This window comes from Salvia miltiorrhiza, chromosome 4 (genome assembly GCF_028751815.1).
Source record: "Salvia miltiorrhiza cultivar Shanhuang (shh) chromosome 4, IMPLAD_Smil_shh, whole genome shotgun sequence".
NCBI lineage: Eukaryota > Viridiplantae > Streptophyta > Magnoliopsida > Lamiales > Lamiaceae > Salvia > Salvia miltiorrhiza.
In genome coordinates this window covers 36,251,550-36,271,789 of record NC_080390.1, presented here as the reverse complement: position 1 = coordinate 36,271,789, position 20,240 = coordinate 36,251,550, and the positions used below count along the sequence as shown (strand labels likewise).

General features: G+C 35.8%; 1 protein-coding gene across 12 annotated transcripts in view; it reads right to left on the bottom strand.

Moving 5' to 3' along the window:
• The window catches only part of LOC131021390 (uncharacterized), a 48,757-nt gene extending 45,250 nt beyond the window's left edge, over positions 1–3,507 (bottom strand). For 8 of the 12 annotated variants that reach the window (XM_057950563.1, XM_057950564.1, XM_057950565.1 and 5 more), the window contains exons 1-2: positions 3,343–3,503; positions 1,056–1,168 (exon numbers count right to left, since the gene is read on the bottom strand). In XM_057950563.1, the coding sequence (XP_057806546.1) occupies positions 1,056–1,166 (111 nt within the window). In that variant the 5' untranslated portion in view covers positions 1,167–1,168; positions 3,343–3,503. Of the gene's footprint in view, positions 1–1,055; positions 1,169–3,342 lie in introns of all 12 variants that reach the window. The other 4 variants (XM_057950561.1, XM_057950562.1, XM_057950559.1 and 1 more) reach the window with 3 other exon arrangements.
• Between the last annotated feature and the right edge of the window lie 16,733 nt (positions 3,508–20,240).

Here is a 20,240-nt window from a genome sequence, read left to right as displayed (position 1 = left end):
TCAATTTACCATAATTGATATTTCCAGTTTGCTCCTATAAATCTTGTAGGTTTACAGCAATTTTGAGGTTCTATCATTGTGATATGGCATGGAAACAACTCCAAATGTAAAAGGTCATTTAAGACTAAAACACCATCTGCTACCAAGGAGGCTAAAGGTACTATAGAGGTCTAGCCAATCTCTTAGGTTTAATGAGTTGGACAGCCATAACCAATAACCATACATATCTATAGGATAAAAGTGCCTGCTGCAGAAACTACACCCAATTCTTTTGTCCCTTTTATTTTGTAAACTTGTAGCTCACAGGTGAAATTTGACTATGTTTTCCAATTATGAGTCCTTTTAACAAGGAATGCATGGCCCAATCAGCTCTAGCATGACCTAAGTGAAATGGAAGTTTACTAGCATGAGCTTCATGACCTGAGTGAATTGGAGAAAATGAGATAAGGGCCAACCACAGGATATTTTATAAGCCAATCTGAAAACATGTCTCGTTACAGGACATTAAAGTTGAAATTTGTAATATGACCCAATCCATAAAATTAACTGGCCAAATCTATTCCACAAAGAACTCCAGAAGTTCCTTACACAAGACTATCAATATAGCTTGCAGCACTAAAAAAAATGTTCAATTTGTCATTTGGGTGGCAGTTGAAATTCAATATTCAGGTGAAATTGAATCCAAGTACAAGCGGGCTAATGAGCTTTGGGGATGGAAATGACATACAAACTTCTGTAACTGTAATTTGAAGTTTATGACAAGATAATGTTAAACCAAGTCTCCCTTATATGATATGTGTAATTACAATACGTGTGTGTGATAACGGTTTACACAGCTCAATCATTAAATTTCTAAGTTTATACAAAAATCTAGATTATGTCAACAAAATAACGTTCCAGGATAAACTTTACAAGGAAGTAATCCTATTTAGGGAAACTTCGCTAACCACTAAATAACTTATCCCAAATATGTTTCTCTCATATTGCAATTCATTCTGAAATATAGAACTAACATACAAATTCCTCAACATTACAGATGTGGCATCTTCCATTACCTTGCATCGAAACCACGCACCACGATAACCAGAACAAAAGGACCTTAATTCAGCCAGTTGTCCAACTTTAAACGGTATGTTCTCCATGGAAGTTAAACCAGCAATGTGCATCCCTGTCCAAAACATTCAACACAAACCACACAACTCTCAGACAAAACACACACGCACACACAGTGAATTTATTGCAAACAGCAATACACACAGACAACCACAGAGTTACTGCATCACCTCTTACAAGACAATACTCAGCAGAAATGCTTGTAAACAGTCATTCCTTATTATTTGTTCTCTTTCATCCTCTCATAAAAAAAATTCAACTACAATTAACCACCACTAAAATCCTACTTCGCTTAATAATTTCACTACATCTTTTCTTGCACTAAATAATATTCTGAGGAGTACAATCTTTTAAAAAATTAAGAAAAATCGAATACTTATAATGATAAGGCAGGTTCAAAACCTTCTCTAATTGAGTTTCAATTACCCTAGTGGAAGTTGGTGATGGAAGTAAAATTGAGTACCTAAACAAGCGTTTACTATGATTGAATGGAATGGAAACAAATAAATTTCTAGCAATTTATAAGAAACTGAAGAAATTGACATGTTTTCCTTACCCTCGTGAAGCAATCAACTTAGGGGCGACCAAAACTGTGAAAATTTCCGACATCCAGTGTTTTTGAAATCGATCATTGTAGCTTCTTGGGCCATCTATATATATATATATATATATATATATATATATAAGCTAAGCGAAGCCATGTTTTAGTCATTTTCCCGCCAATAGAGTATGAGCTTATTCTGTTGTGTAATTTGTAAAAGTGTTGGCTGAATTTTATTTCTTGGTCAAAAATCATTGTTGATACAAACAACTCAGGTGCGTTCTCTTTGCTTGATAAACTTATCATGAGAAAATAAGACATAACAAAAATTTATCCTATTAGGGTGTGTTTACTTTGATAGAAAAAGTTAGAAAAAGTATATTTTCCATCATTTTCACATGTTTCCTATGATGGATAATTTTCTCCGATCAGGCTGGAAAATTTATTCGGGCAGCCCCTTTTCACTCCTTTTCTCACAAATGTTGGATAATATTATCCTATTGGGAGGATGTGAAAATATTTTCCAATATTTCAATTTTTTTATCCATCCATTTATAATAAAGTAAACACATGATAAAAAATGAGAAAAAGATAATATTATCTCACCTTTTCTTATCCATTCTTTTCAAATGAAAATTTTACTACCAAAGTAAACGCACCCTAAGGGTGTGTACTTTGATAGAAAAAGTTAGAAAAAGTATATTTTTCATCATTTTCACATGTTTCCTACGATGGATAATTTTCTCTGGTCAGACTGAAAAATTTATTCGGGCAGCCCCTTTTCACTCATTTTCTAACAAATGTTGGATAATATTATCCTATTGGGAGGGTGTGAAAATATTTTCCAACATTTCAATTTGTTTATCCATCTATTTCTAACAAAGTAAACCCATGATAAAAAAAAGGAGAAAAAGATAATATTATGTCACCTTTTCTTATCCATCCTTTTCAAATGAAAATTTTACTACCAAAGTAAACACACCCTTAAATTCGTCTTTCTTTTCCATCATCTTCTATGAAACAGAATATTATCGATTCCCATGCCTTCTTTTCACTCCAAATTATCCCTCCATTTTTAATGTGATAATATTATCAATTCACTCCAAGTAAACCTCCATTTTTTATGTGATAATACTCCCTCCGTCCGCCAAAAGTGGACCACTTTGGCTGGGCACGGGATTTTATAAAATTGATGATAATTTTGATGTAGTGAAGAAAGGGTCCCACCACTTTATGAGATATGTGGTTGAGATTGAATTTGAGGTGGGTTTTTTTTTGTAAATAAAGAGTGTTTGTAAGGATAAAAGATTAAAGTGGATGGTGGACCATTTCTATAAAAGGAAAGTGGTATACTCTTTGCGGACGCCCGATATAGTAAAAATAATCCACTTTTGGCAGACGGAGGGAGTATTATTCATTATCATTATTATTTGAAGGGGATGAGAAAGGGTAAATTTGTCAACCAAAAAAAACAAACCCTAAAAAAACAAAAAAATTGAAGTGATACATATAACTGCCTGAATATCAAGGATGTATATAAGAGCCAACATTCATCATTCATCATTCAAAGGCAAGTTTATTCTAGAAAGGATAACAGGTTTGCCTCAATTTACAGCATACAAAAAAAAAATAAAAAAAAATAAAAATAAACCGAACTTCTAAACGGCACGAATAGCCTGCCGGCTTACCTGCAATACCGGAAATTGAGCGTTGGAAACTGTTGCTACTGCAAGTCTGCAAAGTCGGCGGAGGGAGGCGCTGAGGCTGAAGGAGGCGGGTCGAGGGCTGGGATATTTTATATTTCGTCTTTTTTTTATTCTATATCCCTCTTAACAATTGAGCTAATGTGTTTATTTATATTGGTCTTATCTATATAGGTTTTTTACTAATAGAAATTAGAAAACGATTGCCCTCCCAAAAAGAGATGGTTTTTTGAGAAATTTGAAAAAAAAAAAAATATGTTTAACTTTATTAAGGTAAAAAATATAGAATTATAAATAATTCAGCATTTAGACTTAGTGATTGTTTGGTTCAAGTAGATGAATGAAAATGAAATTGAATCAAATAAAAGAGTAGAATAGTAATAATAATCATTACTTTTATTAAGTGTTTGGTTTAACAATGAAAATAAATCATTAGTAAGTGATTCTCTTTCTTTTGTTTTCCCTCTATTTTGAAGGGTAACAAATTGGTTGATTGAATTACCTCAAATAAGGGTAATGGTTAACTCATTACTCAAACCAAACATCAAGTAATAAATTCAATTAATTGAATCTCTTTTCAATTGATTCAATTAATTAATCTCTTTTTAATCTCTAAAAACACCCAACCAAACGTGGGCTTAAAGAGATGGAGAATGAGGGTTGTTGGTGGGGAAAGATATATACGTAGTGTGAATAAACTAATAAAGTGTAAAGTATAGATATTTGGAAAAATTTCCTCAAAAAAAAAAAAAGAAAAATTATTGTGAATTGAGAAAGATAGAAAAGTGTAAAGAAAGGATAAATTTTTTTATTTATCATTTTACTAAAATTCAAAATTGCAAAAAAAAAAAATGCTAAACCGACTCAATGAAAAATGCCAAACTGACGGGTTTTTTATGCAAATTAATGTAAGTACTCTGATTTTATATTAAACTTAAATATTTTTCGCCTATCTTAATATGTGTTTCTGACTATATAAATATATGAAAATTATTTTTTAAGAATATATTCTCTTTGTCCAACAAAAAATAGTCATCTTTTGTTATTTTGGGATATTCATAAAAATTAGTCACTTTCCATTTATAGATAATACACCACCATGCGCTTTCTCCACTCACAATACAATTAATTAGCATTATTAATAATACATTTTAGGTGGGTATCTTTATTCACTCACAATATATTCAATCATTTTTATTAAAATTTGTATCATCCCCTTCTACAATTATTTTTGAAACAATAGGGCCGGATGGCCCTATTGGTGATTGAAACTTAAATTTTGTCCACAAAATTTGAAATATCAATATTTGGTCATCTTTTATGTGCTCTACCTAATCTACCCTTTAATCCAACAACTTCCTTTGACCCGGATCCAGATTTAGGGATTAACCCATGCAGCAGCACATACACATGATTCAGCTTTCATCATCTCTCTCTCTCTATCTCGCCTGCAACGTGAACTTTCATCCGGCCAATTCTCCTCTCCGCCTGTTTCATAAGTTGCGACGATGATGAATAAAGCCAATTCTCCTCTCCGCTTGTATCTCGCTCTCGCCGGCGCCGACGAAGAGATTAGAGAGACGATTATCCTCTCCTCCTCCTCTATCTCATCGCGATCGACGTATCTGCAACCTCTCTCTGATTGTCCTCTCCGCCTCTATCTCTCTCTCGCAGGCGCCGACGAAGAGACTAGGCGGTGGATCTGATCTGATCGTTGCGTTGCCTCCTCCATCGGCAGATCTGATCTCCTCCTCCTTCGATTTCAGCCATCGACAGATCTGATCTGATCTGATCTGTGCTGCACGTATGGCACTTATGGCACTATTAGTGCCATAAGTGCCATAAGTGCACATTTCCCCTAGGGTTTAGATATTTCATTTAGGGTTTAGATTATCCATTTGGGGTTTAGATGTTTCATTCAGGGTTTAGATTATCCATTTAGGGTTTAGATGTTCCATTTAGGGTTTAAATGTTCCATTTAGGGTTTAAATGATGTTGTTGTGTCTGTATTTGTGTTGCACGTATGGCACTATTAGTGCCATAAGTGTCAAAATGACCATTTTACTTGGTTTTATTTTGGATTTCCGTTGGCACTTATGACACTTCTCTCTCTGATTGTCCTCTCCGCCTCTATCTCTCTCTCGCAGGCGCCGACGAAGAGACTAGGCAGTGGATCTGATCTGATCGTTGCGTCGCCTCCTCTATCGGCAGATCTGATCTCCGCCTCCTTCGATTTCAGCCATCGACAGATCTGATCTGATCTGTGCTGCACGTATGGCACTTATGGCACTATTAGTGCCATAAGTGCACATTTCCCCTAGGGTTTAGATATTTCATTTAGGGTTTAGATTATCCATTTGGGGTTTAGATGTTCCATTCAGGGTTTAGATTATCCATTTAGGGCTTAGATGTTCCATTTAGGGTTTAAATGTTCCATTTAGGGTTTAAATGATGTTGTTGTGTCTGTATTTGTGCTGCACGTATGGCACTTATGGCACTCATAAGTGTCAAAATGACCATTTTACTTGGTTTTATTTTAGATTTCCGTTGGCACTTATGACACTTATAAGTGCCATAAGTGCCAACAGAAATCCAAAATAAAACGAAGTAAAATGGTCATTTTGGCACTTATGGCACTATTAGTGCCATAAGTGCCAACGGAAATCCAAAATAAAATCAAAGTAAAATCTTGGCACTTATGGCACTAATAGTGCCATAAGTGCCTAACCCGACCCGGCACACGACCTGCGTGCCTGATCCTACCCGGTCCGCCTCATTAAGGGTAAAAACGTCCAAATCAATAAAAAATGGCCAAATTTTGTGTTTTTTCAATTTGTGTCCATAAATTGTGTTTTATGCTTCATTTTGGCTACTTCAAAATTTTACTCATTATTTTTTGTGGACCGAAAAAATTTAAAAGTTAATTTATTTTGAATTGGAACAATATATACATATTTATAATGTTGGTAGTTCATTTGAGTTTAAAAATATTGATTGGCCTTTAGTAACATTATACTCTTAATCGCCACGGTTTCAAAATTTGATTTATGATGTTGATCAGGATTTTACGTTTATTGAGAATTTTGTGTATAACAAAGCTTGTTCAAAAATTACGATGTACGTAAGATATTTAGCATGTTGTTTTCTATATTATATTTTGTATAATGAAAATATTATTGTTTTTGTTGAAAGTAGAGAGAAAAGTAGAAGAAAAGATAATAGCGTAGAGAGCATAAAGAGAATAAATCTGCAAGAGCCTCTTATTGTGAAGACTAAATGCATGTCTCTATTTATAAGAGATACAGAGCTAGGGTTAGGGTTTAGGGTTAAGTCATTAAATAGGGAAATATATATTTTATATATATTTACAACACTCCCCCTTAAATGACTAATACTAAAAATATGTTGCATCATTAAAACCTTGTCAGGAAAAATTCAATGGGACAAAAACCTAGTCAAAGGAAAAAGAGTACAGTTGCTCCCCCTGAAAATAATCATTGTATATCTTTGAGTCGATGCATGTCGATCTTGTGTACTAACTTTCTAAAAGTCGATGTTGGTAACGCCTTTGTGAATAAGTCCACCATGTTATCGCTTGATCGAATCTTCATGTATCCTTTGAGTTTCGTGCAATTTGACTCCAAAGAAACTTCTCATTTAATGTTAGAGTTTAGATATTCATGCCTTGTTAAAAACCTCTCTGTATAAACCCTATGGAAAAAATTCGATAGAGGAAAAAAGTACAAGACATATATTTACTCATATATTACACTAGTTGTCTCGTTAAAAACCTTAACTAAGAAAATCTAATAGGAAAAAACTTAGCAAGGGAAAAAGAGTACAGCCATTCGGCCTTAAGGGCCATTGACATTCAAAGTCTAATTTTCGAAACTATTTAAAAGATCATGCTCCCCCTCAAGATAACAATCTTGAATGTATTCAATATAGTTTTCAAAATTAAATAAATTATCAACATCATCCACCAATTTTGAATTTCGATTTCTTTCATAACATAGACCAATTGTAATTTGCTTTGAATATAACCAATAACATGCTCAATATCATTTAAAATTCTCCTTCTTGGAGAAACATTAAATCTTGCTAGCAAATCAACTTCGAATTGTATATCATGCATGATAAAAGTAGTGTTTCAATAGCACACAAGTAAGGAACTTCGGGTCTTAAGTAATTTCGTTATTTTCTTTTGGTCTAGGTGAATGAATGTGATATAATCATATTCATCAAAGCCGTCTTCGGGTAGATCGATTAATTCATATAAAATACAGATCGATTAGTTTGAAATACTTTTATCGAAAAGATGTTCGATCTACAAGTCGAGACAATACTTAGTTTTAACTAAGTTTTTCAAAACTCATCTTTAGACATGAGTTAACTTCCTCAAGTTTTAAGTATTCATAAATGTTCTTTCTTCGGGAAGAATTCACTTAGTTGATTATGGACTTTCACATATATGTCCATGTTTAATGACACATATAATAATACAACCATAGTGTCCATAAATTTGATATCTATATTGAAGAGGACTCATATACTCATCAGTGATGTGCTTAACAATACAAGGATATTTCGCCTAAATTACTATTATCACGATTATAGAATTTACCACCGCAGCCAAGGTGTTTTCCCGCGCAGACAAGGTGCTTTCCCGCGCAGCCAAGGTGCTCTCCCGCCCAGCCGCGCAGTCGACGTATGATAATTCAGTTTTGAGATTAAGACTAGTGTAGTGGGTTTTAGGCCTAACTGACTAAATGGGTGGGCCTTTAGAATTAGGTTAGGGTTTACTTGTAAAACTATAAATAGCACATATATTGGAAAACTTAGGGGGAGACGTTCATTCTAGCACTTCACCTGTAAAATGTAAACTTTCTTGAGTCATAGTGAAAAACGACGAAGAACTCCCGTGGACGTAGGTCTTGATGACCGAACCACGTAAATCCGTGTCTCGTTTATTGATTTATAGTTTAGGTGCTGATATTATGCTTTATCATATATCAATGATTACTGCCATAAAATATTATATAAATAACGAAATATAATGTCATGTATAACATGAGAATATATTTGATTGATTTTGGGTTTCCCAAACCCTTGAGCTACTAATCTCGCTTTATTATTTTCATTTAGCGAGTTCGGTTCTGCCTCATTGCATATGTCTATATTTTCCAGTGCTTCTGGCACACTAATATCATTTGTTTTAGATCCAAATAATCTTCAAGTTGAACTAGCAATTTGTTGAGGCAAAAGTGTTGTCGACAACTATGATTTTTCAATTTATAACGTATTCACAAAGTTAATGGCAACGTTAGTAAAACCAAATTTTCACTATTTCTCATAATATTTGGTCTAGATGTTTCGTAATCCCAATATTACGATAATTTAGTGCACATGCAAAATATATTAGGATTATCGTCTTCGGCACGATCCTCTTCATGAGGTTTTTGGAATGATTTGATTTATTTATTTGATTTTGTAATTCGCATATAATTTATCTTGGGCACCAATAGGTCGTTTACGCTTCTGGCGTCAATAAGAATTAAATCAATTTCGTCCTTCGTGGACTTCAATTATTTGTGGTGCAATATGACATGCATATGAAATTTCACTCATTTGACAGTCAATAATAACTTGTTGAACTTCTAGTTCATTAATGCATGAATCTAACATAATTAATCCAACGAGAAATTTAAGACATTGTACAATTCATCATTCATATCTCCCCCTAACGCCGAAAAAAGTTTTAATTTGGATAAATCAAAGTATGAACATATGAATTGGTCCTCAATTATTGGCTCTATATATGTATTTTTCACAAAGTATACATATAATTTTCATAGAGCTATGAGTGCATTTGAATGGTGATAAAAGAATTTAGTAGACGGGAAATCCTCTTCAGGAGGTATTTTAACCACGCACTAATTGTAATGTAGACAACCCAATGAATTTGAAATTCATCTCGACATGACTATATGATAAAATAATAGATCATGTATAATTATTCAATTCTCATGGGAGAATCAATGAAGCTCTTCCGGAGCCCACACAAAAATATTATCAATTTACAATTGTATTATCCATATTCTTAACAAGAGTTCAACAAACAATTGAATAAAAATTGCTCTTCAAGAGCTTGTAATATTCATCATGAAAATTAATTGTGCTACTTCAGGAGGAACAATATGAATCAAATAGATAAAACAATGTAATAATTAAATGAAATACTAAATAATGATAAGTAAATACCGAAATAAAGCTTAAAATAAAAATTCATTCTCAATATTTTAATATTCTTCCGGAATATTAACTCTATCTCACGTGTTCATTGGGAACACATTATATTTCATATTTAATATGAAGAGATATCATTGTATTTTTATCAATTAAGAACTTCAACGATTTATTTTTAATAATCTTCAAGATTATCAAGAATCATAAATTCATTCCACAATGATGAATTAATTAAATAAAGCAATCATTCGGGGATTGTATTAATAAATCAATTCAAATGTGCTCATCGGGAGCACATTATATTTAAAACTAAGGGAAACATTACAAACAATATGTGTATAACAGTAGTTATCGTTAACATTGTTTTGTATTTTTTCAAGGATCTAATAGAAAAAGGGTAAAAAATAACGTGTACGATTCAAATATTATATATATATATATATATATGTGTGTGTGTGTGTGTGTGTGTCTAACCTATTGATCAAGTCATAATCAATGGTTTATATAAGCTCGTAATTAAAAGGTTGATAAAAAGTTTCTATGTGATAACATTTTATGGGCTTAGATTTTCTAAGAAGTAATTTTATTTTGTCAATTGTAAATGTTGGTTTTGAGTAAGTACATATACGTGTATAGGAGGAACACATCAATTGTAAAATTTTCGTTGCTTATAAAAAAATAGCTTAAAACAAGTTCAATTAATGATATTATCAGTTAAGGTGACTCAACTCAGCTAATCAAGAGAAAGTTGACTAGTAATCTAGAATCTAGATAAAGCTTATATAACTTACAACGATCAATTAGCAATCATATTGACTATTTGGAAGTTGAGCAATTAGACTAACAATTGATGATGTGTGGAATGTGGTGGTTAAACTACTCGCGTATAAGTGAAAATCTTTATGTGTTTGGTATTCAGTTTGATCAGTAGATTGAGTCTGCTGACTAATGTTTGCTGAAAAGTGAGATTTCAACCTAAGCTTATTGGTGCGGGTGTTGAATGTGTGTTGATGAATGACAATCTGAAATACTTAATGGAAATACTAAAAATAAAGCACATAACAGTTTAACGTGATTGAGAGATAATCCTCCCACATCTACGAGCCTGAGTTACAAGCGAATCCAATAATTTTGGATCTCGTGTTATTAAAGCTGCAAGTCAACTTAACCAACAAGTTAAGGAGTTATCATGCCCGAGATAAAAGTAATGAGTTATCGTTGGTGTACAAGACACAGACAAGGAACGGCTCCTATTAATGCATCGAAGCGGATGGATACATAAACGATCCAAAGCACACCAGAAAGAGATGGATTCCAAGAATATACAAGAATGAGACTACATATTCGAGAAGATCTTAAATAAGTCGATAGGTGATAATCATACTAATAATGCGCATTTTCTTTTCTAGTGACCACATAAACTCAACTGAACAATTCGACTCGAAAAAAATTAAGGATACAAAATTGCAAAAATTAAAAATATAGTAGTCCCTCCGTCCCATTGATCTTGTCCTGTATTCCTTTTTTTGTTTATCCCATTAATCTTGTCCTATTTCTATAAATAACACTCCTACTTTACCACTTTATCATTTTCTCTCTCCTACTTTATTACTTTCTCTTTCATTCTCTCTCCTACTTTATCTACACACTTGACACTACTAATACTCTCCTTAGTAACCGTGCCGAAACCAAATGGGACAAGCCCAATGGGACGGAGGGAGTAATTTAATTCGTCTGGTAAAGCATAAATGAACGGTGATCATTTGTTTTGTGAATTATCGGTGAATCGTGGATTTTACCTAGAAATTGATCGGAAAAATGAGAGAAGATTGTGGGATTGCTGAGTGCACGAGAAAAAGCTGTTGTAGTATTGAGAGTAAAGATAGCGTAAATTTACAAGATACATGCTAAGGGCTATTTATAGATTACACGTTGAGGGTAGAATAGTAAATTTAGTGCTTGAAACATGCGCCTCGCGTGGTCGAGGTCATAATAGTAAATTTGCCCTTAGGCGGGAGATTTTCCCGCTCCTCTGGTGATTTCCCGGACGAAGGTCATTTCTCTGGCGAGAACGGTTTCTCTGGTGAAGACCGTTCCTCTGACTTTTCTACGAGAGTCTATTTCTTTGATGAATCCCGCTCCTTTGACAAGCCCGTTCCTCTGGCTAAGACCACTTCTCTGCTCTGCACGTATTACTCCTCATCATCGTCACACTTAAAAAATCCACATTATAATTACACTTTCAAAATAATTCATTATTTTATTTGTTAAAATCTTTTAACATTTTCATAAAAGCTCTAAAAGTGTGAGACTAAGAGCATCTCCAATGGGCTCGCGCGAGCCCCTTGCCATTACCGAACGGTGCTGAGGGAGAGAGAGAATGTGCGTGGTGTGCAAGCACCAATCAAAAAATAACTAAAAAAACACATTTAATCGGCTGAGATGATCGAATTGTTCAAACTTTTTTTTTCTTTAATTCCATAGTGTCGTTGGCAACGACACTTTGATAATTTTTTTTATAAATACATACATTACTCTTTCACCAAGTACCCCAAATTCTCTATTTTTCTTTGCTCTATTTTTTTCTTCTTCGTTATTCTATACTCTAAAGAATATCTTCTTCCAACAATTCGTCCTCTAATTCTTTATTCGGTGATGAAGTTTCGACGGTAATGCATCCAGATCCGAATCTATTTTCAAATGCGAAATATTAATCCTAGAGCTTTTTTTTATGCATCTTGCCAACAAATTTATACAAGTACTATTAAGTTTGATCCTCCTCCAGCAAAAAAGACCAATAAAGTATAAGTTCACCACGATCGTGAAGCCGATGGTGAACGACTTTATCGGAATTACTTTGCCCCCAATCCTATTTATGGCAAACCATTTTTTCGGTGTCGCTTTCGTATGCACCAGTCTTTATTATTGGGCGATGTCATGTTTGCGTGTATTATTTTGCACAACATGATAATCGAGATGAAGGAGAACATGCGACAAATTGGGAGATTGAGGGGAATGATGAGGATCAGGCAGTGGTGGTTCTCAAACCTCATACCAATACCGAAGCTCCGAGGAATTCCGCACTTATTTGGCTCGAGACGCAAGCATCCACCAACCTCTGAATGCACATCTTCAAGATGATTTAATCGAGCATATTTGGACACAATTTTTGTCATATCGAACCATAGTTCGTATAATATTTTTTTAATTATTGCATTTTTTAAAATTTTAATTTTTAATAAAATTTATATCGCTAAATTTAACATTTAATTTAATTAAAAAATATATTAAAAAAATAAAATAAAATAAAAAGTCTGGCTTTTAGCGAACCGCCCCTCGGCTGCGGATGCTGTAACATATGAACCCCCGATTCCCTTCTCCATATCAAAAAAATGAATAAAAAAATCTTTAGCTCGTGTAAAAAAGAATCTATATATATATAAAAGCTCAACCTGAGCCAATTGGAGCCATTTTGGCGGGAAATTGTATCATCCTTTTAACCAACATGTATTCATTTTTTATTTATCTGCTGTGTAAATTTACAAATATTCAGAGGATCCGCACCTCCAATACTTTGGGTCCAAGAAAATACTTTGGCTCCAAGAAATTAATCAATATAAATATCAATTTAATTGTTATAATTCCCACAAATCAAAGGATGCTTTGGCTCCAAGAAATGATCTAATATAAATACTCACAAGTTCTCATTCATTCTGTCATTACCATAAACCAGGGGAGAGAAGAGGAGATAAGAGGGAGCAAGATGGTTAGTGGTTATGGCCGATCAGTTCGACGGTGACGGCAGTGGATCGGTATTATGAAGAGGTGAAGAGAAATAATGTCACAGCCCGCCCTAACTAGGGATAGTTAGGCCGAGTGATCCACGACTAGGGATGGGGTTAAAGAAGAAGGGGAAGAAAAGGGGCGTCATTTATAGCCGTAAAACTTACTCATCTTAATAAAACTCGTCATTTTTATTCATTAATACTCAATTGAAAACAGTCTATGAAAGACAACATAAAACTTAATTAATATCATTAATCAAGTTATACATCGTATGAAACCATTCTCTTAAGACTCAAAGTATGACATAACATACTATAACATCAACAACATCTTGCAGCGGAAAGTAGCTAGACATATGTATGAAGACATATTCTAGACAGGTTAACTATTTATTAACAACCCTGGAGACTCCGCTCATTGCAGCACCATCATCACATCAGCTCAACCTGCACATTTAGAAAACATATGCAGGGCTGAGTACAAAAGCACTCAGTGGGCACGTATGCCTAGGTATAAAAATACATGCTTCAAAACTGTAAATTGTCATGCCATCATAATCAGTACAGCAAGTGTAACAACCCACTCTTTTATTATATTTAAATCCAGGAATACGATAATTATTATTTCATCTTTCAGTAAATCAAACCCAGTAATTATTTATGATTTAAATTCAGCTTATGACACTGGATTATATTCAATTAAGCAGGATTATTATTTTATTACAAGTCAGTAGCTTCGCGTAAATAAAACCGCGATGAGAATTATTGAGTAAGCCAATAATTATTTATTCCAGATTCATAACTGACTTAGTAAAGTCATGTTAATTATTAATCACAATAGAATTATTTTTCTATTTTTATTATTATTTCTTGAGTCGTGAATTTATTCCGGCTTGTGAAGAATTAAATCTACGATATTAATTTAGATATTATTCCATATATTAAATCTAGCACGCCATGCTCCCTCAGCCACTCTATTCTCACCCGTGCTTAGTTTTTATTTCACTCTTACGTAGTCAACAAAATTGCTGCAAGCAAAATCTCAACAGACAAATCTAATTTGTCAAACAGCAAATCTAATCTCATTAATTCTTCAACCAAAATCTCAAGTATTCAACAGACAAATCTAATTTGTCAGCAGCAAATATAATCTCATTGAATTCTTCAACCACGCCTAAACTTAGCCGCACTATTCACCATATTTTTCACACTAGCAGCTTCAGTATTTACTCCCTATAAAAGGCATCCTCACTTACCTAAAATCCTTAGCAGCTGCAAAGAATTTTAGACGAAACAAGATCATCATATATAACTCAGCAACAACAACCAACAAACAAAACTTTCAAGGTATTCACTATCTCATTTGCACGCTTCGGTTTAATTAGGAATACAGAATGGTAGAGAACCTACATATGCATAAATGGACATAGCAAATATAGCAAACCATTCGTTTCTGTGATACATAATGAGCTATGATATGTTGTAAAAATAAGAATACAGAAAACCAAGTTTTCATTCCAAAATCAAGTCTTTATACAAAGTTGAATTTTCTGAAAATTATTCAAATTTACGAACCTATCGTGAGTGATAAAACGAGAGAGAAAGGATGGTGGATTGTCGGAGCTCTGCGACTCACGGCGACGGCGGCTCCGGGAGAGGCGGCTGCCGGGCTCTTGCTGCCAACAGCAGCGGTCGGCGGCGGCGCTCCTCCAGCGAGCCACTGACCACCGGACGAGCCTGCAGCAACTCCAGGCCGCGACTCCGGCAAAGCAGGCCAGCCAGCGGCGACTCCATGAACAGCAGCGGTCGGCGCGACTCCATGAACAGCAGCGGTCGGCGCGACTCCGTGAACAGCAGCAGTCGACGGTTTCAGGCGAGGAGCTCGCCTTGGTGCTCCACGAGCAGTCAGCGGCAGCAGCTCCACGCGGCGGCCTCGCTGGCGACCGGAACGGCCAGGACGCGGGGAGGAGATGGCCGGAATCGAGCGAGAGAAAGAGAGATGTTGCAGCGTTCTTTCTTGATTGAGAGAGAGCCGGGCGGCTGGATCGAGCGAGAGAGAGAGATGTTAAGCAGTGTCCGATTCTTGAGAATTTAGAGAGATGATGAATAGTGTGTGAGTGTGTTATGAGAAAGAGAAAGAGATGTGCAGTGTTTCTTCCTTAATAATTGAGAGAGAGGGAGTGTATGCTTTAAAAAAAAAAAAGGGGAAGAATCGATGATGATGGTGATTAAAGAAAATGGTGGGTTATGCTTTTAAAGAAAATGGGAACCGATGATAGTGAAAAAAAAAGAGAGATAAGGAATTTTTACTTTAAAAAAAATAGAGAGGGATTTGTTAATTAAAGATATAAAGTGTGTGTGTGCGTGTGGTGAATTGAGAGAGAGAGAGAGGTAATATAAAAATGTGAGGTGTATTATTGTAGGAGTGAAAATGATGGGTAGTGCTTTATTTTAAAGAAAGTGTCGATTTTGTGGGTTTACATGAGTGCTATAAATTTTAAAAAAATTTCTTAATGATGTGTCGATTTTGTTGTTTATGAGGATTTAAAATTTCTGACCAAAAAGAAAAAAGAAAATAGAGTATTTTAATTGTGGCAGTATTGATTTTAGAGAGAGATGCAGTATTGAAAAAAAAAAGAGAGAGAGAACGTGTCCTGCTTGGAGAGAAAGGGATAACCGAGAATTAGTGGGAGAATGGGCTTTGATTATTTTCAGTATGGGCTTTTCTTTTAATTTATTTTGGGCCTAGTTTAATTTATTGGGCCGGAGATTAATTCAATTGGGCTTTGCTTATTTTATTTCCATTGGGCTAATATATATATTGTTTGGACTCTATTATTTTTATAAATGGGCTCTTATTATTTATTTTGATTGGGCTTCTATTAATTGTTAATAATGAATTTATTATTTTTATTAATTGAACTCCTACTATTTTAAATTGATTAAGTTCAATGAAATTTATTAGTTAAGCCCAATGAGATTTATTAATTTAGGCCCCATTATTTAATCCTAATTATTTTAATTAGTGATTAAAATTAAAATTTACCAACTATTTTAAGAGTGATGATGGGCTCACTTATTGGGCTTCATGATTTTATTATCTTGGGCCTCATGTGTTGGGCTCTAGAATTTAATTGATGTTGGGCCTAATATTATTAATGCATTGGGCTTTGAATTTATTCATTTGGGCTCAAATTAAATTCCTTTTGGGCCTTGATTATTTTTATTTTAATTGGGCCTTCATAATTATTCTATTAAGTTTAATTAGAGAAGACTTTAAGACTTACTAATTATTAATTAGTAAGTGAATTAGATTATTTTAAGATGAGTAGATTATTAAAGATTAATAATCCGACCTCATAAGACGAGCTTTAATTCCTTAAATAGGATTAGCATCTCATAATTTAATTAAAGGAATATGAGTCATGCATAATCATTTCACGCATCCTCATTTATTGAGATTTTTCGAGAATTAGAATCTTATTTTATTTTCTCGGATTAAAGGTCAAGCACCAGAGTTAGAGCTAAACCGTGAGTCTGCTATTCAGGTAGGCTTTCTAAGTATAAACTAAAATTATATATTAGAATTGTTAAGACTTTATGCTTATGAATTTAAATGATATTGTCAATGCCTAAATGCTTTATGTTTTATTATTAATTGCCTATCTGATGTTAATCGAATTCGGATTCTGGATGGGACCGCAAATCCCTTCGGAATTAGTGTACACCTTGTGATCGTGAGTCATCTAGCGGGTTGGCCGATCATAGTGTCCGTAGAGGGAGGCCTCCCTCTCGGCACGAGTTACTGATATGGTAATTAATGATATAAAATACCTGCGCGGGTTATTGATAAAAGAAATGATATTATGTTTGGTAAATACGAGTCTTTAAAGGAAAACCCTCGTATCTTACTACTGTTGAAAGGCTTGACAATAAAATATTATGCATGTATGTAAATTTCGGCAAGTGTCCACTAAGTACTTTTGTACTTAGCCCTGCATGTATTTTTAAATGTGCAGGTTGAGCGGTGATCGAGGATGTAGTGTGCAAGCGGAGCTTTGTCAAACTAGGATGATTACCTCAGAGTAGAGTATATGTCTTCATACATATACTCAAATTGTTATTCCGCTGCGAACACTGATTATGTTAAGATATTATGTCAAACAATATGTATTATTTAATAATGTACTAAAACTATTGAGTACCCCCGTTTTGGGATAATATTATGTACGGTCCCCTTGTGGCCTTCATTGATATCTAGATATTTCGATTGATTTCCTTATACAAGTCGAGTCATCAAGAAACCGAATATGCCCCTTTCTTACTCCCGCTCCTAAATTCCCTCCCTTAGTCGCGGTTTCCCCGAATTTGCTATCCTTAGCAAGTGCGGTCGTGACAGAATGGTATCAGAGCATTTCTTTTGCTCTGAGTACTACTCATTCCTTCTAAGTTGAGTCTAGATTAAGTAAGTTAATACACTTTTGAACTAGTTGACAAAAGCTTGGCACTACATCTCGTCACGCTCAACGGAGGTTATGGTAAGTACTTTCAAGTTTTAATTAAGTTAATTTCTTGAAATGTATGAAGCATGAATAGGTATGACTATTGTATGAATCACAAGAACTTAGAACTGTTAAGTTATATATGCTCACTCTCACGACGGAACATAGAAGAGAACTTAGGGAGATGCCTTAACTTTTTCTTCATGTTACGATGACATCGACAATGACGGTCGAAATAGAGAAAGAAGAGTCACACGAAGGGTCGCATGATGAAACCACGAGCATGAAGATTGAGCAGCGTAACGAACGCCAATAGTACGTTGATGGCATGGGCATAGCTTAAATATTCGAGTGTTTTTCTACGATGAGATCTCGAATTAGCTTGGCCTTTTGAACTTATTTTGTTGAAACTTTTAGTGCTCGTTGCTAGATTTAAGAAAATATCATCATCACATAACAAGCCCTAAGTTCGGTAAACAACGACACTAGAACTATATGATAGTCGAATTAGGTAATCTGTGATTAAGTATTAAGAACCTGTATGACTTGTGTAGATGCTAGATTTAGATGATGAGGTATTTTTGCACGTTATGGTTATTGAACCGAACTTATTTTCCGATTTTAGATATTTAGAACCTTATCGCCTTAAGTTACTTGTCGTATGCTACTTTTGACGATAGAACTTCCTTTGTTAGATGGCGAGGACTGTTTTCACCCGACGACGACCACTACCCCCATGGGCTAGTCCAGAGGAGGTCGAGCGGTCCTACCGCACCTATGCTCCATGTCACGGGGATAACCTCGGACAGTTCCTCGCAGGTTTTCACAGACACTGGGTCGAGGCGAGTGCACATGGAGTATCAGGTTATGACGGTATCCAGAGGTTGATCTTACTGTTACCTTCCGAGTGGCAGGGATGGGCTAGACAGATCTCTGCCCACTACATCTTTCGCCGAGAAGATTACCACGACCTCATGGGAGACTTCCCTAGCTTTATTGCGGAGCTTCAGATCTGTTTCACTTTGTGGGGCCGCGCCCCTCTAGGGCCCTACATCCTTCCGGGAGACTACGTACAGGTGGGGACGCCTTTGCCAGCGGAAGCACCCACTACTACTCCCGAGCCCTCGATGGCCTTGCCCCGAGATCCTCCACCACGAGCCTCAGTTCTAGGGCGCCGTGGTAGGCACGATGACGAGGCAGGCCCTTCTCGTCCACGGGCTCGCAGGGATTTCCCATCGCCTCCTGACTCATCAGCCCGGGCTGTTACTCCTCCACCACCAATGATACCTACGGCAGAAGCAAGGCTTTCGACTGCCATGGCCAACGCTGACAGGGTCATGTCCAACCTGAGGGAGTTCATAGATAGGGGCAAAGCCCCTATGCAGGATGATGATAGTACAGTACCGTATAGTACGATGAGGAGTACTCATCCCGAGCCCGTGCCACCTCCAGCTCCAACCAAGCCTCGTGCCACGGCCAGGATCAGCACCAGAGACGATCCGATCCGTGAGATGGTGAACGACATCTTCCGCTCAGCCCAGATCATGCGGGAGACAGGCGAGGGCCAGGGAGAGACTCTGTTGCCCAGCTGGGAGCCGGGCGAGGATGAGGAGGAAGACCCCGAGGAAGATGAGGAGAAGGACCCCGAGGAGGATGAGGAGGAAGACCCCGAGGAGGATCCAGAAGAGGACCCCCTGGCGTCACCGAGGAACAGTCGTACCGCGACTCAGAGTTCACAAATTTGATAGTTTTAGCTTGTGGATGTACTCCGGAAACGATAATTCGTTCCAATGACTATGGTTTTATCTATGTTGTTTCTAGCTAGCATTAGTACGGAAATGTTGGTCTCTAGGACGTTCTGTGAATAAAAACCCTTTTGTGATTGCTTAACTAGTAAGCCGGTACATCATAGGGAGTACTAGATAGACTTTACTTACATTTTGGGTTGACGATGTAAAAGCCCTCGATGAGACAATTTTTCATGAGATATAAATGACCCTAGCATGGGTTTTCTACGACGATCTCGTGTATGTTTTATGTTTCTCTACGGGTTTTATTCTTCACGAGTCAGTTAAGAATGTAGTAATTTTGAATAAAGTGACTCGTGTATGCAACAGATCCTGTTATATTTTTGGAGTTATGATAAGTTAAATTTGACAAACAGTTCTTTATTAATTGCCTTAGAGATTCCTGTATAGAATGTATTAAAAAGGGTGTTTGTAATTTGCAGAATGCCGCCTAAACGAGGTCGCCCCCCTAGGAGAAACGTTAACAATGATGGAAATCGCGATGAAATACCTGAAGGACGACGAAACGACAGGGAACCTACCCCACCCCCTCCACCCCCTGC